This window comes from Procambarus clarkii, chromosome 71 (genome assembly GCF_040958095.1).
Source record: "Procambarus clarkii isolate CNS0578487 chromosome 71, FALCON_Pclarkii_2.0, whole genome shotgun sequence".
Lineage (NCBI taxonomy): Eukaryota > Metazoa > Arthropoda > Malacostraca > Decapoda > Cambaridae > Procambarus > Procambarus clarkii.
In genome coordinates this window covers 12,196,487-12,222,986 of record NC_091220.1, presented here as the reverse complement: position 1 = coordinate 12,222,986, position 26,500 = coordinate 12,196,487, and the positions used below count along the sequence as shown (strand labels likewise).

The following is a 26,500-nucleotide window of genomic DNA, read 5'->3' as shown; positions in this document are numbered from 1 at the left end:
TCTCTGAGAGGAGTTGACCTGGGGGGCTTGGGACCCCTTTGACCCCACTTGGATGTTTGTGCCCTCTTCGTAGGCTTATTGTTGCAGGGGGAAGGATTTTTTTACCCCCCTTCCCTGTATGAGTATGATTTGGAGTCAGCTGCCCTTGGGTTCCTTGGCTACTTCCTTCCGGAGGTTTTCTGCCTCTCGGATCTCACCTTAGGAGGTTCGGGAAGCTCTTGCTGCGTACCTCCTGTGAGACCCAGATTCTGCCTCTATCATGGATCTAGCCTCGGTTAAGTTTGGTTCTTCTTCCCAGTATTGGGTGCGTTTGCAGGTCCCGGAGTCTTCCTGGCTGGTAGACTGCCCATTCTTTTCATTGGGGGTGTGGCATCGGTTCTGTCGGACCCGCACGCTTGAATGGTGAGAAACTTCTACCGTTCTTCAGGTTTACCTAGGGGCAGACTTGAGCACCTTAATGCATGCTTGTTTGCCCCCATGCTTCCTCAGGAAGTTGGCCTTTTACAGCTGCACGTGCAAGTTCCCACCTTACGACGTCTTTGGTAGCTGAGGACATGTGCACTTGGGGGCATTTGGCTTTGGTCTTGCGCTTCTTTTCCCTTCTCGAATTGTCCTCAGACTGGCTAGAGGAGGATGTGGATGCATTGAGTGCTGGGCCTTCATCTAGTATGCTGGCCTTGGCGGCTAAGGCATAGGGCGTGCTTTTACTGCTGTTTGCGCTGATTCTCAAGCAGGCGGTGTCTCTGTTCTTTGCTTCATGCCTCTTGAGCAGGCAGGCTGTGCTCGTTCTCTCTTTGGAACCCGCTTGGGCCCTGGCTCTTAAGTTTTCGTCGCCGTTTTGAGGAGCAACATTTTCGTTGCTTTTTGAGGAGTCTGCGATCACTCAGTTTCTGCAGGTGGCTTTGTCTAGTTGTCATCCTCTGTCGAACTTGTTAGTTCTCTGGGGTGGCCGTTCTTGGCCCTCTCCGAAGGGTCGTGCCAGGGCTCGGGGTTCCTCCGGTTTGGGTGGGTCATTGGTGCCAGTTTCTGAGCCGGCATTACCTTCAGAGCCGGTGTCATCTAGTCGGCGTGATGATCGCTATGTTCATCAGTCAGCTTCTCGTAAGGGGCGTCGGCCCTTTTGCAGTTCACCCCGTTGATGAGGCAATGGGGGGGGAGGCTTGCGCTGTTTGCTCACCCTTGGTCCCATGATTTATGGGCATTTCGAGTAGTATCCACCTGCCTGTGGTGGCATTGGGCGGCTCCTCCTCCTTCAGGAAGTTCGGGGCTGGTGGGGCAGGCTTCTTCCCCTGCACTCCGTCAGGACATCTCGGAGTGGGTACGCTTGAGCGTGGTCGAAACGACCCCATCCCTCAGGTGGGTTTCCCGCCTGTTTCCAGTGCCAAAATGGGACTGTGTGGATCTGAGGTTCATTCTGGACTTGTCCCGTCTGAACCCCCTGGATTCTTTGCCCCTCCTTTCAGATGACTACTTTGCCTTGGGTCAGGCTTCTGTTGGAGCCGGGTGCATGGATGGTGTCCTTGGACCTCAGAGACACATATTGGCACGTTCCCATTTATCAGGGACTGGTTAGGTTTTGTGGTGGGGCATCAGGCTCACCGCTTTCGTTGTCTACCTTTTGGCTTGAATCTGGCGCCTCGCATTTCCACGCGTCTTACCCGGGTCGTGGTGACCCATCTGAGTCTGCTAGGGGTTAGGGTTCAGGCCTATCTTGATGACTGGCTAGTGTGGGCTCCCAGCCAGTCGGCTTGTCTGCTCGCCAGGGGTGTGGTTCTTTCCCAGCTCGCCGGGTTAGAGTTCCTGGTGAACTGGAGGGAGTCCATCTGGTTCTGTCCCAGGTTTAAACCTGGCCGGGTCTTGTTTTGGATTCTCGGACCACTTCAATATTTCTCCCTCCGGAGGCATTGCTGCAGCTGCGGTTCCGTCTTCAGGTGTTTCTGGGGGGTTCTCTGGTAACTCGGTGGTTGTTCGAGCAGTTGTGCAAGAGTCTGAACTTCACCGTACTGGTTTACCTGCTGGGTTTGGTTTGGCTTTGGCATCTGTTCTGGTTCCTTCAGGGATGCCCCTTCCGCCTCTCTCGCAACCGCTGGGTTTGCCCTCCGGGGGCCTTGTGTCAGTTGCTGCGTCACTGGCTTTGTCTTCGGGTATTTCGGGGTTCAGTGCCTTGGCACCTACTCGAGCCTGCCCTCGATATGTTAACGGACACGTCGTATGTCGGCTGGGGGTTTGTGACAGTGCTCACCAGGCCGACCAGGGGCTGTGGGGTCCGTCCCGCCAATGGGTTTACAGCATGGTGTGGAAGGTCTGGAAGGTTCACGGCGGTCTGGCTGTTACTTTGGAGGGTTTCGGGTTGCTCGGGGCGCGACTGTTTGGCTCCATTCGGACTGTTCTCTGGTGGTTCATTGCCTGAACTGCGGAGGTTCTCTTCGGTACTTACCTCTTTGATGTTAGTCGCTTCCAGTGGCTCGTCTGCTGGATTCTCGGGGTTTGGCTCTCCTTGCGGTTCATATCCGGGGAGTGTCCAATGTCCTGGCGGATGGCCTGTCTCAGTTCATTCCCCTGTCCCTGGAATGGACGGATGACACTGATCCCCTCAGTTAGCTCTGCCGGATGTACGGGCTTCCGGAGGTGGACCTCTTCGCGTCAGCTTGGTCACGGTGTCTCCCAATATATGTGGTGCCCTTTCCCGACTGCGGAGCGTTCGCGGTGGTTGCCTTTCAGCACGACTGGTCGAGGTGGGGTTACCTGTACCTATTCCCCCCAGTCCTGCTATTGCTTTGGGTTCTGGCTCAGTTGAAGTCTTACAATGGGGAGAGTAGTCCTCTTGGCCTCTTGGTGGCCGGCTCAGGGCCTTGGTTTCAGGCGCTGCTTGCTCGGGGTCCGAACCCAGGGCATTTTCCACAGCTCCACCTCTTCCAGCATATCGGACCAGTCTGGTACATGGCTGGTTCGGTCTTCTCCTCCGCTCTTCGCGTGTGGTCATTTTGATGCGGGTTTTAACCATTCGTATGATGATCAGGTGGCTTCATTGATAGTGTCCCACCTGAGAGCTTCGTCTCGGCGGCAGTATGAAGTTTCCTGCCTTTCATTCCTCCATTTTCTCTCTCATCGTAGGTTGTCTTCTATTTCTGATAGGGTTGTCTTGTCCTTTCTATCTTGGCTTTTTCAGGACCGTCATTTTAAGGACTAATATTGTCGCCTCGTATCATGCATCGTTGTTGGAGCCGCTCCAGCTTGCGTTTGGGGTGAATGTCACTTCTACCTCATTCCGTAAGCTTTCTTGTGCTTTGTTTCACCTCTGGCCTGCTCATTGTAGGGAGTTCTGCCTCTCTGTTCGGTTTTCGGTTGCAATTTTCTTACCATGTGGGGTCTGTTCTGTTATGCCTACCTTTCTGGGTGCCTAACCCCAGTCAATGGCAGATAAGGAAAACCCTCAACCACAGGGAGGGTTTTCAGGGCCATTGCTCTCTGTGCCTCTCTGAGGGAGGGCATGGTTCTGGCTCGTGGTAAGCTGATATCCTATGACTAATGCCCTGGTCTAATGAATTGCATATTAGCCCGATAGCTCCAGGGAGCCTCTGGGGCTCATACAGAAAATGGCATTTCATTACATGCAATGCTGGTTTTTTGATGACCAAACCACACATCAGAAAATGTTGAGATGACAAAGTTTCAATCCGTCCAGGACCATTATCAAGTCAACGGACCGGAACGTCATTGTTTCTTCATTTTCTGATGTCTGGTTTGGTCGTCATCATCTTCAGCCAAGTTATTGTGACTTATCGTCTGCATGTCTGTTATTTTCAGGTGTGTAGTGGATGATTGCACCGCTTATATGGTTGTGTGTGAACCCAATTATCCACACATTCTTGCCTTCAGCTTCCTTGATGAGCTGATGAAGGAGTTTAATATCCTCTACACTGCCTCTGTTGTTAAGTCTGTAAGAAGACCCTATGCATTTATTGAATTTGGTAAGATAATATTAATACTGTACACTACTGTACTTCAAATATATTGTTTTGTTAGGTACTGGTACAATCAAACCTTGCTTTGGTGAATTTTGTTTTTTTCAGAAGCCTTGAAGAGCTGGACAAGAATTTGCTTGTCCAGCTCTACACCACGAGATGGTAAAAACAATGTCACCAGGGATTCAACTGAATACGCTAAGGGTCCCAAGGCTTACTCTGAAGCACAATCAGGGTTTTACACATTGCTCCCGTGCAGTCTGGCTGTGGTTCAGGAGTTCTATCTACAACGCTTCTCGTCAAATGCGCAATATTCCGGTATTTTGACTACCACAAAGTGTAGTAGTCAAAATATCAGAAATTAATTAAAACCAAATGGTTAGATCACATGGAGCACACTAATATAATAACAGGCAGACAGTATGGTTTTCGATCTGGAAGGGCATGTGTAATGAATTTACTTAGTTTCTATGATAGAGCCACAGAGATTTTACAGGAAAGAGATGGTTGGGTTGACTGCATTTATCTGGACCTAAAAAAGGCTTTGAGCAAAGTCCCCACATAGAGGTTGTTCTGGAAACTGAAACGTACTGGAGGAGTGACAGGGAGGCTTCTAACGTGAATGAAAATTTTTTTGACAGAAAAAGGAGGGCAGTAATCAGTGGCAATGTATCGGACTGGAGAAATGTCACGAGTGGAGTACAACAGGGTCCAGTTCTTGCACCAGTAATGTTTATTGTCTGCATAAACAAGCTATCAGAAGGAATTCCGAATTATATTAACATGTTTGCTGATGCTGCTAAGATAATAGGGAATATAAAAAACTTAGTCGATTGGCATGCCCTTCAAGAAGACCTCGACAAAATAAGTGTATGGAGCACCACTTGGCAAATGGAATTTAATGTGAATAAATGCCATGTTATGGAATATGGAATAGGAGAAAATAGACCACATACAACATACAAAATTATGTGAAAAAGCTTTAAAAAATTCTGATAGAGAGAGATCTGAGGGTGGTTATAGGTAGAAAACTGTCACCTGAGAACCACATAAAGAACATTGTGCAAGGAACTTATGCTAAGTTTTCCAATTTTAGAATTGCTTTTAAATACATGGATTATGAAATACTAAAGAAATTGTTCACGACATTTGTGAGACCAAAGTTGGAATATGTAGCAGTTGTATCGTGCCCAATTCTTAACAGGTACATCATCAAACTGGAAAAGGTGGAATGACATGCAACTAAATGGCTCCCAGAACTGACGACAAGAGCTACAAAGAGGGGGTTAGTGACATTAAATGTACCAAGGCTAGAAGATAGAAGAAAAAGAGGAGATATGATCACTACTGTACTTACGAAATAGTAATGGAAATCAACAAAATTGAAACGGAAGTATTCTTGAGACCTGGATCTTCAAGAACAAGAGGTCATAGATTTAAACTAACTAAGTAGAGCAGTCAAAGAAATATAAGAAAACTCAATTTCACAAACAAAGTGGTAGACGGTTGGAACAAGTTAGGCGAGAAGGTGGTGGAGACCAAAACCGTCATTAGTTTCAAAGCGTTTTACAGCAAAAAGGCTGCTAGGAAGATGGTATATCACAAGCGTACCTCTTTCATCCTGTAACTACCACTTAGGTAATTACAATGAAATCACATGTCAAGAGTGCACGAGGGCAATGCATGAAACCCTGATTGGGCTTCAGTGAAAGCCTCAGGACCTGTAGAGGATTCGGTTGAATCCCAGGTTGCATTGCTTTTACCATGTCGTAGTGTAGTGGTTTACGGTGTGTGCTTGAAAGCACTAAGTGTGCGGGGTTCGAATCTTCCTCATGGGAGGGGGAGAGGTTTTCTTACCCCCCTTCCCTGCATAAGTATAATTTGGAGTGGGCTCCTCCCCAGGTTCCCTTGGGTTCCTTGGCTCCTTCTTTCCAGACGTTTCTGCCTCTTGTATCTCACCTAAGGAGCTTCGGGAGGAGCTTGCTGCTTACCTCCTGCGAGACCCAGATTCTGCCTCTGTGATGGATTTGTCTTCGTTTGAGTTTGGTTCTTCTTCCCCGTATAGGGTGCGTTTGGAGGTTCTGGAATCTTCCTGGCTGGCAAACTGCCCTTTCTTTTCGTTGGGGGCGTGGCATGGGTTCTGTCAGACCCGACTTAGTCCCTCATGTCGGTTTCTCGCCTGTTTCCAGTGCTGATAACGGGACTGTACAGATCTGCAGTTCACTGCCTGGATGGTGTTCCTGGACCGCCGGGACGCGTATTGGCACGTTCCTATTTATCTGGGATTCAGGGACTGGTCATGTTTCCTCAGGTAGGTTTCCCGCCTGTTTCCAGTGCTGAAACGGGACTGTTCGGATCTGCGGTTCATTGCCTGGATGGTGTCCCTAGACTACCGGGACGCGTATTGGCACGTTCCTATTTTTCTGGGATTGAGACTGGTTAGGTTTCGTGGTGAGGCGTCAGGCTTACCAGGTCACTTGGCAGTTGCTCGATCAGTTGTACGGGAGTCTGACCTTTGCCTTGCTGGTTTACCCGCCGATATATGTGGTGCCCTTCCCCAACTGCGAGGCCGTCACAGTGAATGTCTTTTGGCAGGACTGGTCGAGGTGGGGGTTACCTGTACATCTTCTTCCCGATCCAGCTGTTGCTTCAGGTCCTTGCTCGTTTGGAAACTTAACAGGGGAGAGTAGTTCTGTTGGCCCCTTGGTGGCCGGCCCAACCTTGGTTTTAGGCGCTGCTTGCTCGATGTCTGAACCTGCGATGTTTTCCGAGGCTCTGCCTCTTTCAGCAGATCAGTCTAGTCAGGTACTTGGCTGGTTTGATCTTCTTTTCCGCTCTTCGTGTCGGGTCTTTTTGATGCGGGTCTATCACCATTTGTATGGTGATCAGGTTGCTTCGTTGGTGGTGTCCCACCGCGAGCTTCATCTCGGCCTCAGTATGAAGTTTCCTGGCGTTCTTACTGCCATTTTTTCACTCTTCGTAGGTTGTCTTCTGTTTCTGATTGGGTTGTCTTGTCCTTTCTTTCTTGACTTTTTCAGGACCGTCATTTGATACTCAATACTGTCGCCTCGTATTGTGTGGCGCTGGCGGAGCCGCTTCAGCTTGCATTTGGGGTGGATATCACTTCTGCCCTGTTCCATAAGCTTTCACATGCTTTGTTTCACATATGGCCTGCTCATGCACTGCTTGAGCCATCCTGGTCTTTGAAAAGGGTGCTCTCTCTTCTCCTCGGTTTGTGGTGGCCCTTTCTCTTCAAAATTGTTTTTCAAGGCTCTATTTCTGTTGTCATTGGCCTCAGGGGTCGGGTTCATGCTCTCCTCCAGTGCAGGGGTTACTGCTCTTTCGGTCCTGGTGGTCGGTTTATTCGGTTACAGCCATCTCCTTTTCTGGCGAAGAACATGACATCAGCTCTCTGGAGGGACCCTTGGGTCATTGATGCTTGGTCAGGCTGAGGGTGCATCATGTGTTGTGTCCGTTTGCGACTTTTCGCCGTTATCTGTGCGCCTTGGCCTCCATGGCTGGGGATGCGCTTTGGGTTGATCTGGTTTTCCTCGTTCTCTGTTCCAGGGCTCAGGTCTCCCAGATCGTCCGCAGGGTTATTAAGTCTAGTCAGCCCGTGGTCTATCCTTGTGGCCATGACATTCGTAAGTTTGCTGCTTTGGCTGCTTTCTTGGGCAACATGTCTTGGGCTGACATTCGGGAGCGTGGTTTTGGAGAGCGAACAGGGTCCTGGTCGCCCGTTATCCATTACAGTATTTGGTAAATATTCCTGGTCCTGGGTGTTCGTGTGTAGCTTTGGGTCGCAGGTTGCAGCCAGTTATCCCGATTTTGAGTTGAGGAGCACATGGCAGCCGCCTGCTGAGTAAATCCTTCTTTTACTTATCTTTGGTTATGTAGTTTTAGGGAGCCAATGGGGCTCCCCACAGAAAACCAGTTTTGAATGTAATTAAATGCCATTTTCTGGATGAGCCCCAGAGGCTCCCTGGCATCCTCCCTCCCTCCGATTGGCAGTCTGTTTTCTTTTTAATGCTCAACCTCCGAATTGGGGGTGTGAGCAGCCGGTGTGGGGATCCAGGGCTCCCCCCTGTGTGAGGGCTGCACAGACAAGCAGTGTGGCAGCGGTGTATGATGTTTGCTTGTTTCCTTGGGTGTTGGGGGAGTTCTGCCTCTCTGTTCGGTCTTTGGTTGCAATTTTCGTAGCAAATGGGGTTAGTTTTGTTATGCCTACCTGTCTGGGTGCCTAACCCTGGTCGATGGCAAGCAAGGAATACCCCCAAACCACATGGGGGGGTTTACCATAAGCCATTGCTCCATGTGCCCCTCTGAGGGGGGCCCGGTTCTGGCTCGTGATCACCCTGTAGGTTGAACTCCAATTGACTGATCCCCCAGATTAATATATCGCATATCAGTACAATAGCTCCAGGAAGTCTCTGGGGCTGTCCCAAAAAATGGTGTTTCATTACATTCAACGTTGTTGTTGTTTTTTTTATTATTTTGTTGCATATTTAAATCTAATTGAGTAAACCATTAAAGAGGGTTAATACTCTTTGCAGACACTTTTCTTCAAAAGACAAGGCAGAAATATAGCAGTACTCGAGCCCTCGCTTCCAGGTTAAACTTGGCAGAAATGACAACAGACCTTAACCTTCACCCACCATCTTATGTCAAAATGCAACAATTGGAGCCACCACCACCACCACCGCCACCGCTACTTGCAGCACCTAATCTGCCTGCCAGCTCTACTTCACATACTTCAAAAGCTGTCAGTATATCAAATGGTGTCATTGCAAATGGGTTCATCAACAAGGATGTTTCAATGGGTATGTTGGGGCATCACTCTGTTATTGTTTTTAATGGTGGCTAGTTGTTTTATTTTATGCATTATTATTTGTAATATACAGTAATACCATGCCCTACATATTATTTGCACATTATGTATTAATGTAGGTTATTCACATAGCAAGAGTGTCACATGGTCTGTCACATAGGGGCCTGGTAGCCTGGTGGATAGTGCACAGGACTCGTAATTCTGTGGCACGGGTTCGATTCCCGCACCAAGCAGAAACAAATGGGCAAAGTTTCTTTCACCCTGAATGCCCCTATTACCTAGCAGTAAATACATACCTGGGAGTTAGTCAGCTGTCACGGGCTGCTTCCTGGTGTGTGTGTGTGTGTGGAGAAAAAAAATAGTAGTAACAGTTGATTGACAGTTGAGAGGCAGGCCGAAAGAGCAAAGCTCAACCCCCCACAAACACAACTAGGTGAATACATCATTTGCACAAAAGTATGAATAAATCTGACTTGGTAAAGGGCTAATATGGTGATAGCATGCCCTGACATGTGAGGCATAGTTTTCCCATAGAGGTTTTGCCAGCACATGAACCCCAATGGGAAAGAGGATGGTGTCCACAAGGTCCTTTTCCATAAGTTTGTAACATTGGCAAGACTGCATGAATACTCTGCACATCCCTAATTTTATGGGCAAAATTACACCACATTTTTTCAAAATATTGGCTCAAATAAAGGAACTGTTTTGACAGTGTGCAGCCCTCCCCCTTCCCCTCCTCCTCCTGGGGAGGGAAGGGCTGCACGGACGAAATTTCCAAGATCTTTAGAATTTGGGGTAGTTCTGCCTCTCTGTTCGGTCTTCGGTTGCAATTTCTTACCGATTGGGGTCTATTTTGTTATGTCTACCTTTCTGGGTGCCTAACCCTGGTTGATGGCAGACATGGAATGTTCCCAACCACATAAGGGGTTTCCATAGGCTACTGCTCCCTGTGACTTTGAGGGGGGGCCAGGTTCTGGCTTGTGGTCTCTGGTAGGCTGAACTCCAATTGACTGATGCCCCAGATTAATATATCGTATATCAGTCTGATAGCTCCGGGGAGCCTCCGGGGCTCACCCATAAAAGGGCGTTTCATTACATTCAATGTTAATTTTTTTTGCAAGGATATTCCTGCACGGGCCCTAATCCTTTGGCTGGCCCACTAAGTGTTCCTTGTTTCTATTTTACTTAAGCGGAGTATGAGTATTTATGACTCATGTTCACTTCAGTAAGATTATGCCCCATGTGTTTAACAACTTCTGCTCTCTTAAACTTAAGTTGAAATCTTATTGGGTTTGTAATTGCACTGTGTTAGATAATGTTCCTGTGGTCTGTTGGGCATTTCTCCACAGTGCTGACATTTCCTCTCATCTTCTGGTACCTGATAGCCTATTTCCCATTCACATGGGTATCCAAGCCTAATGCAGTGTAAGTGCACTTCTGTTGTTCTACTGCTCCCTTTCATCAAAATAAGTGGTTCATAGTTGGTTGAATTCTTGTACCAACCCGCAGATCCTGATGTTGCAACTGGTGTGTTGTGGTCACTGTACAGGGTGTGGTGTTGACCATAAGTTGCAACAGGGTGTGGTGTTGACCATAAGTTGCAACAGGGTGTGGTGTTGACCATAAGTTGCAACAGGGTGTGGTGTTGACCATAAGTTGCAACAGGGTGTGGTGTTGACCATAAGTTGCAACAGGGTGTGGTGTTGACCATAAGTTGCAACAGGGTGTGGTGTTGACCATAAGTTGCAACAGGGTGTGGTGTTGACCATAAGTTGCAACAGGGTGTGGTGTTGACCATAAGTTGCAACAGGGTGTGGTGTTGACCATAAGTTGCAACAGGGTGTGGTGTTGACCATAAGTTGCAACAGGGTGTGGTGTTGACCATAAGTTGCAACAGGGTGTGGTGTTGACCATAAGTTGCAACAGGGTGTGGTGTTGACCATAAGTTGCAACAGGGTGTGGTGTTGACCATAAGTTGCAACAGGGTGTGGTGTTGACCATAAGTTGCAACAGGGTGTGGTGTTGACCATAAGTTGCAACAGGGTGTTGACCGTAAGCTGCCATAAGGGCTTGCCTTTCTTTTTCAACTTGGGTCAATTTTATCCAGGAGTAATATGCTGATATCCAGACCACACACTAGAAAGTGAAGGGACGACGACTTTTCGGTCTGTCCTGGACCATTCTCAAGTCGTCCCTTCACTTTTTAGTGTGTGGTCTGGTCAACATACTTCAGCCACATTATTGTGACTGGATGTGGATATCAACCTGCATGCTGATATCCACATCCTGGAGATAATTATTAGCATCATTTATGACCCTTGTTCCTTGTAACTGCAGCCTTCCTCTCACCAAGACTACATTAAGCTCAAACCACAGTATATTGTCTTGAATCTATGGCAAAAATTACAATTAAATAAATAAATAAATATGTTTATTCAGGTAAGGTACATACATACAAGTGATGTTACATTAATGGATTGATATATAGATAGAACTAGTACATACAATGCCTAAAGCCACTATTACGCAATGCGTTTCGGGCGTTTCGGGCAATTATACTGTAGTACTGTAATAAGTGTTTGGCTTATCTAGGCTGAATAATTATTAATGTCAAGCTGTGTTTTTCTCAGAGAAAGGAATTTTACTTTATTTATTTTGTATAAATAATGCATTTTAACACCTCTAGTATTTGGATACAGTATTTGACCTGAGTAAATGTAATATGTGTGATAAGAAGCGAGATGATTTATAAGTTGATTTATTATTATCTGGCAATGTAATATCTGTCTCATTGATGATGTCAAATGAGACAAGTGAATAAATTGAGAAATTCATACTGTATCAAAATTTCATTTAAGACCCTGCCGGCCTTTGATGTTTTTGCTCACCTTGTTGCAGTGGGCGTTGCATTAAAGCTGAAGCCAGTTCCATGGTATGGTTGGATGGGCATTGTCCTTTCTACACTGTGCATTTTTGTCGACATATACAGAGGAGCAGTAGCCATCAGTATGTCTAGTCTAGAGGTAAGATATTGCACCAGTCTTTAAAATGCTTAATCTTAATTTTCTTTCTACATTTGCTTTCTTTTAGATTTTCTTCAATAAGATCCAGCACCCCTGAACTACTACAAATACAGCAATGATGTTTTTGGCATAGCTGCAAGGAGAGAACAAGACCTTCAGAACTTTGACTGGTCTAATGGAATTCATGAGAATTTTAAATTTATGTTAGAAAGCAGTGAAATGGAGGTGGCCTTCTTAGACACAAAGGTCTGTCTAGACAACAACAGAAAGTTACAAATGGGGGATCCATTATAAAAGTTCAAACCTACACTTATACAGTGGCACCTCTACTTACGATTGCCTCGACTTACGATAATTTCGAGTTACGATGAAATTTGATCGAAAAATGCGACTCGACTTACGATAGTGTCGTCGACTAACGATATTTGTTGGTGCACATTTGGGTCGACCGAGTGCGTGGTTCCCGGTCACGCGGGCCAACCTGCCTCAGTTTACTAGAGCTGCCCGCTTAGTGACGATCACGCCTATAAGAAATTCCATTTTTCTGGAGATTTTTTGCTTTTTGAACAAAAACTGATTATTATATATGACGCCATGGGTCCCAGAAAGTCAGTGGTAAGGTTCAACCTAAGAAAATAGTTGTGAGTTGAGGCAGTAGAGGATATCCCTTCCTCATTAAGAAAATGTGTGAAGTATGGGAAGAACTGCAAAGTTTTGTTGAAAAAACTCGCCCAGATAAAGCTGTAGCAGGCAGTTGCATTGACCTTTTAAATGACAATATGATGTCTTACTACAGACAAGTGTTAAAATGTAGGGAAAAACAAGTGTTTTTAGACAGATTCTTAGTAAGACAAGCAAGCAGTGAGCCACAAGCAGGTATGCAGGCAAAACATGCCAGAGTGTGTATCCTAGAAAAATCATCACTACCTGATGTTATAATGGAAGGGGACTCCCCCTTCCAAACAGTAACACCTCTCCTCCTCCCCCCCCCTCATCACCATCTTCCATTCGCCATCAAGAGTCCTCCATAAAGGTAAGATAAACATATGTACTGTATTGAAGTTAGAGAACAAAATTGTATTCAGTATAAAATGTATTTGTAAGTTAATATTTTGGAGGGTGGGGAACGGATTAATTCAATTCCCTTTATTTCTTATGGGATAAATCGCTTCGACTTACGATATTTCGACTTACGATCAGTCTCTGGGAACGGATTATCATAGTAAGTTGAGGCCCCACTGTACCTGCCATTTTCATCATACCACCTGCTCATCACTCAGTCACTGCTCACTGCTCTACCTGCTGGCAATAAGGTTAAAAAGAACAGTGAGCAAGGGTAACAGACTACAGGAAGCACTAAATGAACTCTGGTGATTCTTTTCTAAATGAGGATGTTTGACTATGATTCTCAGGGAAGCGGAAAGGAAACTTGTACATACTAAGAAAAATACAGTTGTCAATCCATAGGAATGATAGACATAACAATGTGGATAGACTAATAATACCAACACTGCACATACCCACTTTGGCAGGGTCGATATGAAGTGAACTAAACATCTTATGGGTATGGATGAACATGATATATGCAGAACACCTGGTGTGGAAATTCTTCATGTACAACCTTTGATACTGGCATGACAAAAAAGGAAAGTCTTTTGCCAATATACTAGTGTGGGAAAAATTCTTATATCCCAAAGTGATAGGCTTAGAGACGAATTAAAAAAAAATAACTGTTCCCAGGCAGCTAAAGGTGTCATCTGTGTAGCAAGAATTGCCTTGACAAAGTTGATAGGGCTCTGTCTTCAACACCTTGGAATAATCAAGTGTACTTTTGACTTTAAGGAAAAGAAGTTAATCAATAATTAACAATAGTTAATCAATATTAACATATTTATACAACTGTATAAATCTCTGGTTTGTCCTCATTTGAATTACTGTATCCAAGCATGGAGACCTCATTTTCAGAAGGACATAGCTGCTCAGGAGAAGGTGCAACACCGGGCAACAAAAGTCATTCCAGAGCTAAGTCATCTCTCGTATCAGAAATGCTTGAAGGCCACAGGGCTAACTACACTGCAAACAAGGCATGACAGGGTGGATCTCATTGAAACTTAAAATACTGTACTGAGCAAGTTAGAGGATGTTGATCCAGACACTTTATTCAAAAGGTCAGAGGTAACACAAACAAGGAGCAACGTTTCAAGCTCAACAAGCCACAATGTAGGACTGAGGACAAGAGATGCTTTTTCACCCACAGGGATATAAACCCATGGAATCACCTACCTGCCACAGCCGTAAATGCCAAAATTGTGCTTTTTAAAATCGGCATGGAAAAGATCATTAAGGCAAATGGGGGGACCTTCGACAAGCCACCGGCTTCCTGTCCATATCGAGGCCACTAGGGTTAGTGGCCCTCAGGTAAATTTGGTAAATCAGGTAAACTATGAAGACAGTCACATGCTGATGACTTGGAAATGTCTTGAAGGCTCTGTGAAATGGCAAGAGAACTGCCGGAGCCGCTCCAGCTCTTGCGTTCGGGGTTGTTGTCACTTCTCCGTTCCACAAGCTCTCTCGTGCCATTTTCCCCTCCAGCCTCCTCATGCGCCACCTGAGCCATCGTGGTCTTTGGATTGGGTGCTCTCTCTTCTCTCTTCTCCTCAGTTTGTTGTGGCCCCTTTGGTTCAGGATTGCTTCAGGAAGGCATTGTTTTTGTTGGCTTTGGCCTCTGGGGGTCGGGTTGGGGAGCTTCATGCTCTCTCCCAGTGCAGTGGTTTCTGCTCTTTTGGCCTTGGTGGGGGGGGGGGGTTTGTTCATTTACAGCCGTCTCCTTTTCTGGTGAAGAATGAGGTGGCGGGCTTCCGAAGGGGTCCGTGGGTTATTGATGCTCGGTTGGTCAGGGGTGGGGTGCATCATGTTTGGTTGCCAACAAGTGGACATGCTGGTTGAGTGGACATTTGCTTGTCGTTTCCTCTTGGGAGGAGTTCTTGGGCTTTGTTCTGCCTTAGGTTGCAATATTTTACCAGTTGGGGTTTGTAATGGTCCTCCTACTTTTCTGGGTGATATGAAGAAAGATTCGTATGATTCGAATGACTCACCTTTCTGGGTGATTCAAAGGTCGATGGCAGACATGATTATACTCTCACAAAGTGGAGTGTTCATAAGCCATTGCTCCCTTCGCCTCTCTGAGGGAACCAGGTTCTGGCTCATGGTTCCCGGTAGGCAAAGAACTTCAGTTAACTGGTGCTCTAGACAAATATAATGAATTTCAGTCCATTAGCTGCAGGGAGCCTCCGGGGCTCAACCCAGAAAATGGCATTTAATTACATTCAACATTTTTTGTTTTACTATTACTGTATTCACAATAAGTTTGTCTTTTAAATGTTGAATACTTAATTGAATAGTTGTAAGTACTGATAACTAACATATTTACGGCAGGAGCTTGACGGTCCCTCACCTTGGCATGGCATATTTTTTTTGACCGAGATGATCCTGCAAATGACGCAGGTTAGTGTTGCATGTGCCTCGTTTTATAAATACTGTAAGTTGCATTTTCTCCAATGGCTTTAAGAAATATATACAGTACTGTAGTTTTAAAGGTTTAAATACTGTAGTTTCTTAAAGGTTATTGTATAACTTTTAAGTGTTACGTAGTATGATATATTTTTTGTCTCTTAGTATTGTGTGTGTGATTATATTCCCTGTTGTTGAGCTCATGTTCAGTTAGCACCCATACTTTACACGTTATTCAAGCTAGCCCTTAAGTTTTACTAATGTCTAGTTTTATTAATGTGAAGAAATTTTGGGAAGGTATTTAAAGCAACGATAGTTATGTATGTACTACTGAGGGTCCCGGTAGTACCGTACAGTTGGATTCCTTTGACACACAATCAAGAATTCCGGGTTTGAATTCTGGGTGGGACAGAAATAGTTGGGCACATTTTCTTTCACCTAATACCTCTGTTCACCTAGCAGTGAGTAGGTACTCAGGAGTTAGTCAGCTTGTTGTGGGGTTGCACCCTGGGTGGGATTAGTAATTCAGCCTTGGAGGAGGGGGGGGGGGACCTCGATAAAAGCCAAACGTGTATGGAATACACTCTGGCTTCCTGTCCCCCGACACGGTGATTTATTATAGTGAATAAACTGATACATAATGAAATAAGTTTAATTTCATGTAGAGTACTATATTATATATATTGAGGGAAGTAGAGTAATATACACAACCACTAATTGGTACTTGCCTTTACAGGTCTACATGTTACGGAAATACAACAAGTTTAGAAAACTATGGACTCTAGGATGTGCTGTGTTTGTTCTAATTCTCAATGGCTCCCTTCTTGATGTACGGGAAGGGTGGATATGTCTCATTTATATCACAGTCTCTTTCTCACTCATGCTCGCCACTTTCCGCAGGCCTTTCGAAAGAAAGTTACCTAGATTTCACGTATAATTTTGTAGTTGTTTTAGAAAACAAAGTATTCTTAATTGATAAAATGTTTAGGACCTATTTTTGTGAGTAAGATGATTTTCCTTAAGGGAAGGGAAATTTCAGCATAAGCTGAAATTTTCAAGCCAGACTCATTTTCAGAGGTACAGTACATATTGTTTCTGTAAAATATATTGGAAATTTTATTTTATTCATAAAGTGTAACAAATAAATTGATATGAAGGCCTGTAACTCAGATGAATGAGAAACACATTAAAAAACTGATAGCTACAGTCAAGAATATTGGATGATTACATGACGAGTGATTGGATGGTTTAACACAGAAAATGCTGAATGTAGAATTGCTTATTATTACAGTATTGCTGAATTGGGGTAATTTATGGCTTTAAAATTTTGTATGCAAGTGTGTGTAGTTTATGCTAAGTAACAAAAATATTTTGAAATATTGAAGATTATCAAATTATTGTACCAAGAACGAAGAGAGGAGAGTAAAGCCAAGGAAGCTATCATGGAGAGGATCGTGTTGATATTAAGCACACAGACCAGCCAGTGGAGTGGAGGGTGTAGACCAGCCAGTGGAGTGGTGTACCAACCAGTGGTGCTGGGAGTGTAACCAATAGAGGCCAGCCAGTGGTGTTGGGGGCATAGACCAGCCAGTGGTGTTGGTGATATAACCACAGAGCAGAGTCAGGTGTGGGAGAAAGGACATGTCTGCTGCATCCTGCACAGTGCTGGCACAGTCAATCACCAATGCCATCTTTTGTGCTTCCTCATTTCTAAGTGATGTTGCGGTTCATGTGTTTAATGAGGTCAAGAATCTTGCTGATAACTGAGGATGGGCCACACATATCTGCCATTTGGTAAGCATGTTGTAAAGTGTTTCTCAAAAATATAAAAACAAACATTTTTGTAAGGAAAATGTTTTATTTTATTTTTTTAAATGTGGAGAGTGATGTTCTTAATTTGTATGCAGAACTTTCCGAAAATCCATTTATTGTAGCATGGGAAAGTAAATATCAGTACAGTATATTGATAAAGTAAATATGTACCTTTTCCATCTGCTTTACTCTTAATTCTTCTTCAGTCTTCCTGTAATTCTGAAATTTCATAAACATTATATAAATATAATCATATAAACATTATTAAATCTGCTTCAACATTTGTTTATATTATTTTTTTCATGTGGTAAGCTTTTAACTGTATTCTGCAGTTTTGGTATGTACAGTACGCTGTATCTCTGTATTTGTGTCATACAGTCTTCTGTACAGTACGCTGTATCTCTGTATTTGTGTCATACAGTCTTCATTCTGTGAACCATAACTTACATTTCAGAAAAGCTGGCATAAGATTTTTTGTTTTTCAAACATTCTGGTCACATTTTATTTCTTGACAGCTTAATGCCAGAGCCCCAAGAAAAATACTCAAGGCACTATTTAAATTTTAGTCTTGTTACTGAGATAGGTAGGGAAGGGTGGTGAGGTTTCAGACGAAGGGAGGTAGCAGAGTTTGTCCATTCTGAAAAATCTATGCGTCCCACAACCTCCAGATTGAGTCACGATTTGTGTGTTGTGATGATGTCATAGCCCACCTCTTATTTTTTATTTATTTTTTGTGCACGCTAGCTCATAGAATAACTTTCTGTGGGGAGGCCCGTCACATCCCTGAAGCTACCTGTACTGATTAAGTACCATACTACTTAGTCATCAGTCATAGTTCTTGTATGGCTACCGGGGACCACGAGCCAGAACTTGGCCCCCTCAGAGAGGTGCAGGGAGTAATGTTACACTTTACGTTTAAACGGTGTCATTTGGCCATTGACAATGGAAGCACACAGAAAGGTAGGCGAATCAAAACAGGCTACTGCCTGGTTGAAAAATGAAACCCTCCTTCATTTGGGGGCAGGAGCCGGGCTGCCACCAGCCAGTATTTGAATGAGAAAATCCGTAGGAGCGGTGATGAGGATTCAGGCCTGATTGTCTGGGGTGTGTGCATTGGAACACCCACTGCATAGGTTTGAATCCTCATCACGGCTCCTATGGATTTTCTCATTGATGCTGTCACGTTAGTGTAATTACTCTGTGTATTGAAAGAGGAGCATCAGGAGTATAAACATGAAGAGACCTTCTGTGCCCACTTCTGGCACAGAAGTGAGAGCCTTCATTACTTAAACCAATTGAAGAGGTAAAGAAACCACTCAGAAGCATAGGAAAACTGGTTACCTGTTTGGGTTTGGGTTAGAATCCGTTGGCTGCGACTGATGCCCCAAAGCAACACAAGGCCACAGAGGGCCTTGGCAGCTAAGACCCTGTTAGACCTCCAAAACCAGTTTGTCCGAATATCATTCCAAGACATGTTCACAAACACAGATGACAGAGTGGCATACTCCCAAACATCATGGACACAAGGGTAGACCACCAGCTGTTTAGACTTGATGACACTGTGGACAACCTGAGAGAGATGAGCCCTGGAACAGGGAACTAGGGAAACCGGATCAACCCCACAACACATCCACTGAGACAGAACCGGCGAACCTCCCCTAACCCGACCACCAGAGGCCAAAGCGAACAAAAACAAGGTTTTCCAAAAACAATCTCGAACTGAAGAAGCCACCACAAACCAAGAGGAAGAAAGAAAGAAAAGAAAGAACCCAGTCCAAAGACCAAGCAGGTTCAGGTGGCGCATGAGCAGGCCGAAGGTGAAAAAGCACACGAGAAAGCTTGCGGGATAGAGCGGAAGTAACATCCACCACAAACACAAACTGAAGTGTCTGTGTAAACCTCAAGTGAGGGAAAGGAAAGGCGCCATTGCACCAAACCCCGAAAAACCCGAATAGATAACTAATTTTCCTATGCTTCCGAGTGGTTTCTTTACCCCTTCAAGTGGTTTAAGTAATGAAGACTCACATCTGAGCCAGAAGTGGACTGCATTGTTTACAATTTTCCAAGATTCAATCAGTCAATCCTAGAGTTTGACAGGTATTCCTGCTGCCCTAGTCTTTTGCCTCTTGGTTTTATAGACTATTTCATCCTTGGGTGTGTCCACTCCATAATACAGATTTCCCTGTATTATGTAGATAATTTGCATGCCTTAGTTAATGTGACTAGTGTTGAACTTGAGCCTCAGTTTTCAGATTTTTTAAGCACATGTCTAATTTGATCCTTTTAACCCAGCTGGTTTGATTTCTCAGTCTCCACTGTTTGTGCATGCATTCAAGTGAACTGGACAGTACTAGGTTAGAGACGTCTCTTCTTTCAGACTTAGTTGCCGTGCCCCCTGGGCCTCTCCTTATGAGAGATTCGGCTGGGTCTACTGAGTTCTTTTCTCCATAGCTTGTTTACCCCTTGTTCCTATGGGGTTCTTCAAGAGCCAAGCACACAGGGTTTTTGAGGTCCTCATTGACGAATGGTACCAACCATTTTGTCTTATACTTTGGTCTTGGTATTGGATTTGGGCTCAGCACCTGGCAATTCTTCCCAAACTCTTGGAATGTGTTCCAGAAGTTTACTCATTGAGGTATCTTGGTTGCCTGTTGACCAATCCTGGGTTTATGAGCCCAGGACTGATAGTTTATGTCTGTTTGGAAAAAATTGTTATCCTCTTTGGTTTGAGACTGACACTTTCTCAGGTCCTTTTAGGTTGTAGAGATTTGGAGTCCATCCTCCCTCATCCCCCCCCCCTCCACTCTGCAAGTTTCCCATTCACAGCTTTACTGCAGGCAAGGTAGGCGTTACTTATATTTTTGTTGTACTCGCCAAACTGTACTCAATTGTGCTTGCAGGGGGTCAAGCTATGGCTCTTTAGTCCCATCTCTCAAATGTCAGTCTACTGATGTACAGATTCCTGAGCCTATTTGGCTTTATCATATCTATATTTGAAACTGTGTGTGGAGTCTACCTCCACCACATCACTGCCTAGTGCATTCCATTTGTTAACTATTTTGACACTGAAAAAGTTCTTTCTAATGTCTTTGTGGCTCATTTGGGTACTCAGTTTCCATCTGTGTCTCCTTGTGCGAGTACCACCCGTATTAAATAATGTCTTAATTGACCCTATTATTTTCCCTGATAATTTTGTATGTGGTGATCATGTCTTCCCTAACTCCTTTGTCTTCCAGCAACATGAGGTTTAGTTCCCATAGTCTTTCTTTGTAGCTCACACCTCTCAGCTCGGAAATTAGTCTAGTGGCATACCTTTGAACCTTCTCCAACTTAGTCTTGTTGTGTATTGTAGATTATGCTTGTGAGGTGTACTGTCAGTCTCTTGAGTTGAGATTGTGTGCCAACTCCTGGTTGAGATGTGGAGCTCCTGTGCTTTCCTGGCTCATTCATAATCTCTTGTTCTCTAGAACAGTGTCTTGGCTACCCATTATCTTTTAAATGTTCCACACTCCCACGTTTTGGCTTTTTATCAAGGTTTCCCTCAAGGCCGAATTACTGACCCCACCCAGGATGCAACCCCACAACAAGCTGACTAATTCCTGAGTACCTACTCACTGCTAGATGAACAGAGGCATTAGGTGAAAGAAAATGTGCAAACCATTTTTTGTTCTGCCTGGGATTCGAACCCTGAATTTTCAATTGTGCGTCGAGAACGAAGCCGACTGTACTACCGGGACCCGGGATATAATTCACCGGGATATATATACTGTACATGCATATACAGTACTGTATGTGTGCATGTACAGTATATATATTGTAGATATTAATTTTGATGATGAATGTTCAGTGAGTGAACACATTAATAACTTCCACTACTGATGAAGTTTTCTGCTTCCCCAACAACACACTTGTGCTCAAATAACATACATTACCATACTTCACTCCTTTGAGTTAATATATTGTTATTACTATTAGTACTGTAATATATAATATTTTGTTATGGTTATAACTTTACTGTTGGTTTAATAATAGCTTTAATAACATTATATATTGTATGTGTGTATGCATGTGAATCTATGTACAGTGTGTAAAGAGAGATAATGGGTCAGCATCTTCAAAGTTTAGGAAATAGAAATGGTACCCTGGTATCTCAGCTGTGGAGATCAAAGATAATGTGATCTTAACAACTCCTTCATGAGTATTGCCCTGAATTGGCAAGGGGAATTTTGTATATTGCTCTTGGACAGTTGAGTGTTTTTTTTTTTTTTACATCCCTCTCCTGTCTGTTGGAGCAATAAGCAACTAACATATCCATTGTGATAGGATTCCCATTTGGGTTATTGTCCCACCCATCTGTGGCATTGGCCATGAGAGACCATCCTGTGTGGATGGATTGGGTGTTCAGGTGAGGGTGTGTGGGAAAACTTGCTCTGTCCCCATTGCTGCTCTGATTGGTGGTAATCAAGGGCCTTAAGGTCAAACCTCCTTTGCTTATTGTATTGCAACATCTCTCATTCTTTCTCCCTCTCAGACTCATGTGGTGGGCAAAAAGGCCCATGAATCATACCCCCTGGAAGCTCTGCTCCTCCCTTACCTTAGGAAAAGTTTCATGATGGTCCCACAGATCCTATCGTGTTGGACTCTGACTTGGCACTACCTCTGATGATCGCCTCTTCCTCATTCTTCATACTACTTGTGTGACAGTGGCATCTCCTACATTCCCCAGTGTGATCAGTTCTCTTTTGCCTCTGTCTCCCTTGATACTTGTAACAATGGTACAGTGGGCCCCCCCCCCAAACCTTACTACTGAAGGGAAAGCCACGACATCACATTCACACTCGAGTCTTTCTTAATACCTTAGATACTAGCACAATCTGCAACATGTCATTGTTGATCTGGTCCATATCCTCTTGCTCAGTCCATGGGCACCAATGTTACCTGCTGTCCCATTACCTTATTACCGAAGTTCACCTCACTATTTGTACCTGCAGGATTGAGCTGTTGGCTCCTAGACCCTGCCTTTCTAACCATCAGTTGTCTAATGTATTGACTCCTGGCTTATTTTCCTGTCATATCTACTACTGTACTTATATTTCTAACACACATACACAGAGGCAGGCAGAGACAGGTATTGCTTGGTATTGCAGAGGCAGTGGTATTGCTCATTTCCTGGCCAAGACAGAAACAAATGGGGAAGAGTTTCTTTCAGCTGATGCACTTGTTCACCTAGCAATCAATAGATACCTAGAAGTTAGGCAGCTGCTACTGGCTGCTTCCTGGGAATGTGTGCACGTGTGTTAGAGAGAAATATATTTAGTAGCCGTAATAGAGGAAAAAAAAGAACAGTTAGAAAGGTGCGGTCCAAGAGCTAATAGCTCGATTCTGCAGGCACAAATAGTAAATACACAGGGTGACCAACTTTCTTCACTGCTTTGTGTTGGTCAAATTCCATTAACAGTCCCCAACAATATCCAGCTGAATGCTAATGTTGACACAGTACAGTGGGGAATGAGTGTCAGGTAGTGTCTCACACAATACAGGGAATGAATGTCAGGTGTCATTTACCACAATATGGGGAGACGAGTGCCAGGCATCTTCCACAACATGGGAAACGAGTGTCAAGTGCTGTTTCCTACAATATGGCAAAAGAAGTGTCAGGTGGTGTCTGCCACAATATGAGGAATGAGTGTGAGGTGTCATATCCCAATTTTATTGTTTGTAATGTATGTAGGGTGTAAAGAATGGTGCTCTATTGGAGTCTCAAGAGTGGTACTGTATTTTGTAATTTGTACTTTTTTATTGCTTATAGTTTGGGTAGTGTGTCTTAACGCTGAGCTACAAACATCACTGACAATAATTGTGTTCAGTTTGGTAAATGCTTCCCATGACTCCTTGAACATATACTAAGAGAATCATACTATCATATATTATTCTATCCATGTGTGTCTCATTCCAGCCAAATCCCCAAGCCAAGGATGACTTTGGTGCACACGCCACCTTGACCCCAATGACACAGGTTGGGAGACCTCTGAATGTAAAGTGTACATTTTAGCTTGTAAGACATGTTCGCCATTCCTCATAACCTGGTCTGGTCACATGAAAGTAACCTTTGTGTAATCTTTATCAATGCATAAGTTTGGGTGTTAGCAGCAATTACAGAATTATTCTTTGAAAATAAATTTTTCGAAAATCTAAATTTCTTTGTGTTGTCTCTGTATTCATGTTTTAAAGGTCATGTTGGCACTGTATTGCAATGCACAAGTCTTTACATAACAATGTTAGTAAGAACTTGTTTTTATTTTATATAAATAGTATCACATTGGAACTAGCTAGAACTGTTACAAAGGGCTACCACATGGGCTGACAGTAATGGTGGGAAACTACCACATGGGCTGACAGTAATGGTGGGAAACTACCACATGGGCTGACAGTAATGGTGGGAAACTACCACATGGGCTGACAGTAATGGTGGGAAACTACCACATGGGCTGACAGTAATGGTGGAAAACTACCACATGGGCTGACAGTAATGGTGGAAAACTACCACATGGGCTGACAGTAATGGTGGGAAAACTACCACATGGGCTGACAGTAATGGTGGGAAACTACCACATGGGCTGACAGTAATGGTGGGAAACTACCACATGGGCTGACAGTAATGGTGGAAAACTACCACATGGGCTGACAGTAATGGTGGAAAACTACCACATGGGCTGACAGTAATGGTGGGAAAACTACCACATGGGCTGACAGTAATGGTGGGAAAACTACCACATGGGCTGACTGCTGGTGAGGGAACATAGAGAGGAACACTGGCTAGACCACCAGAAGTAAATTTGTTTTACCTCAGAGCCTTGGCGTGTGAAGGTCAGGTTCACACCAACGTCCTCTCTTCTCATACTCCAACACTCCCTCCAACACTGGCTATCCAGGTGGTTCCAATACTACACATGCCGGGCCATGCGCTCTAGTTATGCAGGTTCCTGATTTACCCGAGGGCCACTAACCCTTGTGGCTTCAACGAGGACAGAAAGCTGGCGGCTTGTCGAAGGTCCTCCCATTTACTTTGATGATGTCAACCAGGTATGAGTCCTGGTCGGGTCATAGAGCTGTTAAGAAGGAGAGAGAAGGGGGGGGGGTAACTTTGCCTCCCTTGCCTTACACAGGTGACCTCGTCTCGTGACATCATCATCTGACCCTAACCTTGGTTCCTGCCCCAACCCTCCCCTCGCAACCTTCAACCACTATCTCCCACTCTCTCCTATCCCTCCCCTCCTTCCATCACTCCCCCACCTCCAGGAACCATCAGGAAGGTCAGGCAATACTCATCCCTCTGGCCAACATGCCTGGCCTCGCCCCACACATGCGCAAGGACAAGGCCACCAGTTTCTGCCACCAACATACTTTTCTCTTAATGTAAACACCAACGCCACAGCTATATCCACCAATAAACATGTGTGCTACAGGTGTGTCCACCAGTGAACATGTGTTACAGGTGTGTCCACCAGTGAACATGTGTGTTACAGGTGTGTGTCCAGTAAACAAATATCACTGATGTATCCTCAAGTAAAGGGATAGATTGCAGGTGTTAAGGGGTTAACATAGACATGACCATTAAATCTAGTTGTAAATGACAGGCAAGTTCATGTAACAGGTGTACTCGAAAGTGAACACAATTACACATGTGTAGAGGTGCTATCAGGTAAGTTGTGTCAGTGTGTAGAGTGCAGTGGTGAAGGTTTTGTTCAGCATAGCTGCTGCTATGGGACCCTAGGCCTCTAGTTGGGCCCATCAGTCTTACTCCTGTCTTACTCAGGCGGTGGATGAGTATTACTCCTGTCTTACTCAGGCGGTGGATGAGTATTACTCCTGTCTTACTCAGGCGGTGGATGAGTATTACTCCTGTCTTACTCAGGTGGTGGATGAGTATTACTCCTGTCTTACTCAGGTGGTGGATGAGTATTACTCCTGTCTTACTCAGGTGGTGGATGAGCATTACTCCTGTCTTACTCAGGTGGTGGATGAGTATTACTCCTGTCTTACTCAGGCAGTGGATGAGTATTACTCCTGTCTTACTCAGGCGGTGGATGAGTATTACTCCTGTCTTACTCAGGCAGTGGATGAGTATTACTCCTGTCTTACTCAGGTGGTGGATGAGCATTACTCCTGTCTTACTCAGGTGGTGGATGAGTATTACTCCTGTCTTACTCAGGTGGTGGATGAGTATTACTCCTGTCTTACTCAGGCAGTGGATGAGTATTACTCCTGTCTTACTCAGGTGGTGGATGAGCATTACTCCTGTCTTACTCAGGCAGTGGATGAGTATTACTCCTGTCGTGCCACAGGACCTGTGGCCGGTGTCCAGGACCTGTGGCCGGTGTCCAGGACCTGTGGCCGGTGTCCAGGACCTGTGGCCGGTGTCCAGGACCTGTGGCCGGTGTCCAGGACCTGTGGCCGGTGTCCAGGACTTGTGGCCGGTGTCCAGGACCTGTGGCCGGTGTCCAGGACCTGTGGCCGGTGTCCAGGACCTGTGGCCAGTGTCCAGGACCTGTGGCCAGTGTCCAGGACCTGTGGCCAGCGTCCAGGACCTGTGGCCAGTGTCCAGGACCTGTGGCCAGTGTCCAGGACCTGTGGCCAGTGTCCAGGACCTGTGGCCGGTGTCCAGGACCTGTGGCCAGTGTCCAGGACCTGTGGCCAGTGTCCAGGACCTGTGGCCAGTGTCCAGGACCTGTGGCCAGTGTCCAGGACCTGTGGCCAGTGTCCAGGACCTGTGGCCAGTGTCCAGGACCTGTGGCCAGTGTCCAGGACCTGTGGCCAGTGTCCAGGACCTGTGGCCAGTGTCCAGGACCTGTGGCCAGTGTCCAGGACCTGTGGCCGGTGTCCAGGACCTGAGGCCAGGATATGCGTGGGTCACGTCAACCATCTAAGGAAGGCAGTAATTAATGAAGCACACACACCTTGGGCAATTAAGTCATGACACACAAGGTCACATGTGCTGGCGGCCCCTCCACATGTTAGTGGTGGTGGGGGGGGGGGGTTTATCTTGAGATGATTTCAGGGCTTAGCGTCCCCGCGGCCCGGTCCTCGATCAGGCCTCCTTTTTGTTACACATCCCCAGTAAACAGCCTGTAGCAGCTGTCTAACTCCCAGGTACCTGTTTACTGCTAGGTAACAGGGGCATCAGGGTGAAAGAAACATTTTTGCCCATTTGTCTCGGCCTCCACCGGGGATCGAACCCAGAACCTCAGGACTACGAATCCGAAGCGCTGTCCACTCAGCTGTCTGGAGCCCTGGGTATGAGTCACATACGCTGTGTCATATTGTCTAGTGTGAATTGCTGTCATACTGTCTAGTGTGAAGCT

The 26,500-nt window shown here is 45.3% G+C and overlaps 2 protein-coding genes across 4 annotated transcripts in view; one reads left to right on the top strand and one right to left on the bottom strand.

The window, feature by feature from the left end:
- LOC123745538 (vesicle-trafficking protein SEC22a) overlaps nucleotides 1-23,334 on the top strand; it is a 28,358-nt gene extending 5,024 nt beyond the window's left edge. For 2 of the 3 annotated variants that reach the window (XM_045726150.2, XM_045726152.2), the window contains exons 3-7: nucleotides 3,808-3,971; nucleotides 8,519-8,785; nucleotides 11,692-11,816; nucleotides 15,252-15,320; nucleotides 16,063-23,334. In XM_045726150.2, the coding sequence (XP_045582106.1) occupies nucleotides 3,808-3,971; nucleotides 8,519-8,785; nucleotides 11,692-11,816; nucleotides 15,252-15,320; nucleotides 16,063-16,263 (826 nt within the window). In that variant the 3' untranslated portion in view covers nucleotides 16,264-23,334. The remainder of the gene's footprint in view (nucleotides 1-3,807; nucleotides 3,972-8,518; nucleotides 8,786-11,691; nucleotides 11,817-15,251; nucleotides 15,321-16,062) is intronic. The other variant, XR_006771347.2, reaches the window with a different exon arrangement.
- LOC138356208 (mucin-6-like) overlaps nucleotides 17,341-26,500 on the bottom strand; it is a 95,301-nt gene continuing 86,141 nt past the window's right edge. Inside the window, exon 31 of the mRNA XM_069311940.1 lies at nucleotides 17,341-17,357. Coding sequence (XP_069168041.1) covers nucleotides 17,341-17,357 — 17 coding nt within the window. The remainder of the gene's footprint in view (nucleotides 17,358-26,500) is intronic.